The following is a 6,625-nucleotide window of genomic DNA, read 5'->3' on the forward strand; positions in this document are numbered from 1 at the left end:
TTCATTTTATATTTGTCCAGAAATGTTTTGTTTTTATCTTTCTCACTGTTTTATTATTTTATTTATGTAAGTGAAGTACATTGAATTACATTGTTTATGGTAAGAAATGTGCTATGTAAATCAAGTTTGATTTGATAAATCAAGTGCTATAATAAAATGCTATTTGCATGAACATGCCATGGGGTGCATCGTTTATATTATGGTTGGTGGATCATTCTTTGATGGTATGCACATATTACAGTGTAGCTTTAAAAATCTGTAGAGGACAGCCTCTGGATGGTGATATGGTTTTGTATCATTTCTAGGCTACAAAAGATCATGAAGCATGCAATCCCACCCCTATGAAAGCAGATGAAGAAATAGAATAGTGTGCATGTTGAGGTGAGACAGCTACTGTAAATGAACAAGTGTAAGGACATGACAGGACAATTGCATAAAGGAACAAGAGACCATATTTGTATTTCAGTATGACATTTATTGAGCAAATGCTGCTGGGAAATAGTTCATGATGAGTAAAGGCATGGGATTGCAAACTGTAGCACCTCATTTAAATTCGCTATTTAAATTCAAGTCCATCCTATGCATACAAGAATGTATGTGTGCGCATTTACATATTTATTTTCAATTGCACTCATTAGGTAAACATAATAGATACTGATAAAAAGCATGTTTAAGGCTCAGTGTTTCTTCAAGGTTCTTAAAGCTTTAGTTGCTTCGGGTACTGTATGTTTATGATCATCAGTACATTGCACCATCGTTTTTCTCATTCTTCACTATATTGTGTTGTAGACGATTGTATTTTTGGCTCAGTTGGTATCTTCACATAAAAAGGCTAGTCCTTTTGAACATGTGTCTCTAAAGTGGACCCTCCAACCCAGGCACCCCTTTTTGAATTAACATTTGAATTAACATACATTTCTATCACTCTCCCACCCACATACAGTATGCATCTAAACTGTAAACCTTCCATCCATCCATACAGGTTAGAGCGGAGGGGTCTCCCTCCCTGAGCTAGCATGCAGACGCCCCCACCCGTGAGCCCTCCCGTGAACTGCAGGGAAACATAAAGACAATTAATAATCTGTCCCACTATCACATTTTCCTGATTTAATCTGCAGCAAAACCCATTTAAAGCTTTCTCTCAACATGCATTTTTTAAACGTTAGCTTTGTCACATCATATGGCTTCTCTCGTTGCTTTTCTGTATGTTTGAGAGTGGTTCTCTTTATTACATCGCTCTAGCTCTATGATTTCGTTGTTATGTTAGTTCTGGGTTGATTGCTTTTTGTCGTGTCATCTTTGTTCCTCCTGAGTGGGTTGGATGGAGCGCAGTTACTCAGTTTCAGTCACCACCTTGACGGACTGGGAAGAGTGTTTCTCCATCTTCTTGCTGGAGACTGTCTTCTCCTGCATCACATCCTCAGACTCCTTCACAGTCTCGGTGACAGTGACCGATTTGGTGACATGCTTGGCCCCGTCCTCTCCAGTGGTGATGGTCTCCACCGTTTTGGTGATGACCACCTTCTGGTCCTTTGGATCATCTTTCTGGTCCGGGTCATCTTTAGTGGGGCTCTCGTCCACTCCATTTGAGATAACATCCTTCTCCTCTGCCTCTTTCCCACCCTCATCCTTCTTGTCCTTGTCCTCTGGGGTAATCTTCTCCACATCTCCGTTCATGGCTGCGTCTTTCTTTTCTACCATCCTCTCTTCCTCTGAATCACTCTTTTTGTCTACTTTCTCTTCTGCAGCTTTGGGGGCCTCTGATGTTGGAGATTCTGGTTTGGGGGCCTCACCCTTAGGGGACTCTGCCTCGGGGGATCCTAATTTGGGGGATTCAGATTTGGGAGATCCTGTAGTTTTTGGGGATTCCGATTTGGGGGATCCTGTAAGTTTTGGGGATTCCGATTTGGGGGAGCCAGCAGGTTTTGGGGATTCAGATTTAGGGGATCCAGCAAGTTTTGGGGATTCAGATTTTGGGGATCCAGCAGGTTTTGGGGATTCAGATTTAGGCGATTCAGCAGATTTGGGGGATTCAGAAGTAGGGGATCCAGCAGGTTTTGGGGATTCAGATTTAGGGGATCCAGAAGGTTTTGGGGATTCAGATTTGGGGGATCCAGAAGGTTTTGGGGATTCAGATTTGGGAGATCCAGCAGGTTTTGGGGATTCAGATTTGGGGGATCCAGCAAGTTTTGGGGATTCAGATTTGGGGGTGGGGGATCCAGCAGGTTTTGGGGATTCAGATTTGGGGGATCCATTTTTGGGGATTTTGGGGATTCAGATTTGGGGATCCAGCAGGTTTTGGGGATTCAGATTTGGGGGATCCAGCAGGTTTTGGGGATTCAGGGGATTCAGATTTGGGGATCCAATTTTGTTTTTTGGGGATTCTGATTTGGGGAGCCAGCAGGTTTTGGGGATTCAGATTTAGGGGATCCAGCAGGTTTGGGGGATTCAGATTTTGGGGATTCAGGGGGATCCAGCAGATTTGGGGGATCCAGCAGTTTTGGGGATTCAGATTCCAGCAGGTTTTGGGGATTCAGATTTTGGGGATTCAGATTTGGGGATCCAGCAGGTTTTGGGGATTCAGATTTGGGGGATCCAGCAGGTTTTGGGGATTCAGATTTGGGGGAGCCAGGTTTTGGGGATTCAGATTTAGGGGATCCAGCAGGTTTTGGGGATTCAGATTTGGGGGATCCAATAAGTTTTGGGGATTCCGATTTGGGGGAGCCAGCAGGTTTTGGGATTCAGATTTAGGGGATCCAGCAGGTTTGGGGGATTCAGAAGTAGGGGATCCAGCAGGTTTTGGGGATTTTTAGGGGATTTTGGGATTTGGGGATCCAGCAGGTTTTGGGGATTCAGATTTAGGGATCCAGCAGGTTTTGGGGATTCAGATTTGGGATCCAGCAGGTTTTGGGGATTCAGCAATTCAGATTTGGGGGATCCAGCAGGTTTTGGGGATTCAGATTTAGGGGATCCAGCAGGTTTTGGGGATTCAGATTTGGGGGATCCAGCAGGTTTTGGGGATTCAGATTTAGGGGATCCAGCAAGTTTTGGGGATTCAGATTTGGGGGATCCAGCAGGTTTTTCAGATTTGGGGGATCCAGGGGATTCAGATTTGGGGATCCAGCAGGTTTTGGGGATTCAGATTTGGGGGATCCAGCAGGTTTTGGGGATTCAGATTTGGGGGATCCAGAAGGTTTTGGGGATTCAGATTTGGGGGATCCAGCCATTTTTTTGGGATTCAGCTTTGGGGATTCAGATTTGGGGGAGCCAGCTTTTGGGGATTCAGATTTGGGGGTGTTTCATGGGGATCCAGCTTTTGGGGACTCAGACTTGGGGGACCCAGCCTTTGGGGATTCAGCTTTTAGGGAGTCTGGCCTGGAGGGCTTTGGGGACTCAGATTTCTGGACCTCAACTTTTGGGGCCTCACTCTTGGAGGCTTCTGTTTTGGGAGCCTCTGTCTTGGCTACAGCTGCCTTCTCATCTGTTTTGTCTTCTTTCTCATCCTTTCCTTTCTTCTCATCTTCCTCATCCTTATCATCTCCATCTTTGGATCCTTTGTCACTACCTGCATCTTCATCTTGATCATCACCCTCCTCTTCTCCCTCTCCCTCTCCTGTCTCCTCTTCTCCTCCGCTTCCCTCCTTCTCTCCAGCCTTCTCTTTGTCAGGAGAGGCCTTTGATTCTGGGGCTTTAGAGCACAGGACTGTCTCCTCTAATTCCCCCTCTCCTTCTCCCTCATCACCACCTTCTGTATCATCTCCCTTCTCACCCTCACCCTCTTCTCCTTTCTCACCCTCTTCTTCTTTTTCTCCCTCTTCCTCTTCCTCATCACCTTCTTTGTCCTCCTCTTCCTCCTCAGCAGGTGTGCTGGAGCTAACTTGGGCTTCAGTGGAGGCTACAACCTCTTCTGATTCACCCTCTCCCCCTTCTCCCTCTGCTTCTTCTCCTCCCTCTTCTCCCTCATCCTCTCCTTCATCTGTTGCCTCTGCCTCCAGAGTGGCAGAAAACTCCTGGGCCATCTCAGCCAGGGCCTGGTCCATCTCATCCTTCTCATCCTCTACCCTGGTCTCCTCGATGATCTCCTCTACAAACTTATGCTGGACTTTCAGTTTGGGAGGCTCATACTTGGACTTCTTAGAGGAGGTGACGGTGTGGCGGTAGGGGAAAGTGCTAAAGTGGGTCTCTTCACCTTCTAGGAGTTTCCTGCAAGAACAGTAGAACATGAGATATAGTTTAGTGTAGGCCTAATATAAAAATGTAGTTTCTATATATAAATTCGATCTTTATGTTTTTATTACACATGATATATTAAAAAAAAATTTTTTCAATGTTAGTCCTAATTAGCGCTCTGTTGTCGCACTGTACCTGTATGCAGCAATCTCAATGTCGAGGGCCATCTTGACATTGAGCAGGTCCTGGTACTCACGCAGATGACACGCCATCTCCCACTTCGTGCCCTTGAGCTCATTATCCAGCTGGTGGATGGTCTCCTGCAGAGAACAAGACCGAGAGACACAAGCTGGTTAAGAGCTATTATTTCTTATGCCTATATGGAACCCTGAAATAATGCTTGGTTATTTATTTCTGGTGTAGGGAAGACACATTTCTCCATAAGGACACTGCTTTCTAAACATCATAAGAAAACGATCAAAAATACAATGTCATATTTTGTGATCCTGGTAATTACTTAACAAGCACATTTAAACTTGTATAGGCCTACATTTGAAACAGCACTTTGAGATTCCAATAAAATATCATTGCAATAACAATTGAAACTGTGAAGTCCTCCTGTCTCATTTATGAAAGGTGAAAGTGCAAATAATTGGATAGATTGGACTGTTGTTGTGTTAAATAATGTATTCTGACGCAGTGAACAGCACTGTGTTTCAAGGGCCCCGAGTCTCTGGCTCAGCAACGAAAAAATAACAAAAAAACAGTCTGCTGCATTATGTCTTCCCAACCCTATAATGTCCTGACGTGCACCAAGTGTCGCTGTTTATGCGTAGCCTAATGATCCAACATTTGGAGATGTTAAAACTGTGTCCATAAGATGTCAGCATTGTGCCATTTAGGCTATCTAAAGCAAAAGCGCAGACACCACTATTGGGCAGAGTTTATAGCCTAGTTAAAAGACATGCATTTAGGGCCCACATAATAAAACAATTTAGTTCGTTCAAAATCAAACTAATACAATATGTGGGGACACAATGCAAGTGTGTGTCTTTCTCTCTATCAAAGTAGGGGACTCTCCTTATAAGTAGACCTACATTTAAAATAAGAATAAAAACCTCAAAGGTGTCGTGATAATATTCTCAATTTGAAATCAACGAAAAACACATCTTATTATATAATTAATTCTCTCCACTACATTGCTTCTCTTTACACAAAGAATACAACTTTATAGAATACTTCACCATTAAGCCTGTGGCTGGGGGTTTCTGTATGAAAATAATGCCTACAGCGGGTCTCATCATACCTGCAGGCTGGACAGGTCGTTGTTGTGTCGGTCCTCGATGTCATTCAACTGCCTCTCCAGTGACTCCCTGGTTCCACGGACGGACTCTAACTCCACGGTCTTGGACTGAAGCTGGCGACGGTAGTCTGCTATCTCATCACGGGCGGACTTGATTGCATCTTTGTTTTGTGCCGCAGCATCAGTGAGCTTGGAATAGCGGCACATGAACCAGTCCTCCACCTGCTGCAGGTTCTGGTTGGAGTGGCCCTCGAGCTGGGTGCGGATCTCCCGGAGCGCCTCGGTGATGTCCGTCTTCTGGATGTCTTTCCTCTCCATGGTCACCTGCGACGCCTGCACCTGGGCGAACAGGTCGCTCACCTCTTCTTCGTGGTTGTTGCGGATAAAGGCAATCTCGTCATGCAGTGACTGAACTTTCTTCTCAAACTCTGACTTCACCAAATCAGAGTCGGTCATATCTTTTTTCAACGCCCGGATGATGCCTTCCGTCTCATCCCTGATGCGGGCTTCCTCATCGAAACGGTCCCTAATTCTCTGGATGTCATCCTCGACGTGGTCCGTGTCGAGCTGGATCTGCGCTTTATCGTGGTGAATCTGCTCCAGCATGGAGCGCAGCTCCTGGAGTTCCTGGTCGTATAAATCGCCTAGCTGGGATTGCGACACCTGCTTCTGCCGCAGCGTCTGGATCTCCTCTTCGATCTGGCTGTTCTGCTGCTCCAGGTAGTGCACCTTGTCGATGTAACCGGCGAAGCGGTCGTTGAGCCCCTGAAGCTGCTCTTTCTCGTTTGAGCGCTTGTAGTCTCCGTTCGTTTGATTGAAATCAACGCTGTCGGCGGAGCTGAGGAGTGTGGAGCTGTACGCTCTGGCTACCGGAATATTGACGCTCCTCTTGTAGGAGGAGGTCATCGTGGAGCCTGGGCTTGCCCGGGACCAGGACTGAGAACGGAACCCGCTGGAGGGGTGCCAGTGGAGCGGCCGTAGGTGGTCCTACTATCCATACTTCTCCTGAATGGACTCCCTATCGTGTCCACCGGGTGGTAACTCATCCGGCCAGACCAGGGGTTGCGTGTGCAGATGGAATGGAAGGTGTCCGAGGTGGAGGAGTGGGGCGAGTATGTGTTTGCAGGTGCGGGGTGGATGGCGCTCACAGCA

At 46.3% G+C, this 6,625-nt stretch overlaps 1 protein-coding gene and 2 pseudogenes across 1 annotated transcript in view; 1 reads left to right on the plus strand and 2 right to left on the minus strand.

Moving 5' to 3' along the window:
- Positions 1 to 668, minus strand: part of LOC135571508 (S-antigen protein-like) — a 3,894-nt pseudogene extending 3,226 nt beyond the window's left edge.
- Positions 455 to 6,611, minus strand: LOC115122137 (neurofilament medium polypeptide-like; annotated as a pseudogene).
- The window catches only part of LOC135571509 (uncharacterized), a 2,547-nt gene continuing 2,469 nt past the window's right edge, over positions 6,548 to 6,625 (plus strand). Inside the window, exon 1 of the mRNA XM_065018103.1 lies at positions 6,548 to 6,599. Coding sequence (XP_064874175.1) covers positions 6,548 to 6,599 — 52 coding nt within the window. The remainder of the gene's footprint in view (positions 6,600 to 6,625) is intronic.

The sequence above is a fragment of the Oncorhynchus nerka genome, linkage group LG4 (assembly GCF_034236695.1).
Source record: "Oncorhynchus nerka isolate Pitt River linkage group LG4, Oner_Uvic_2.0, whole genome shotgun sequence".
NCBI classification, from domain to species: Eukaryota; Metazoa; Chordata; class Actinopteri; order Salmoniformes; family Salmonidae; genus Oncorhynchus; species Oncorhynchus nerka.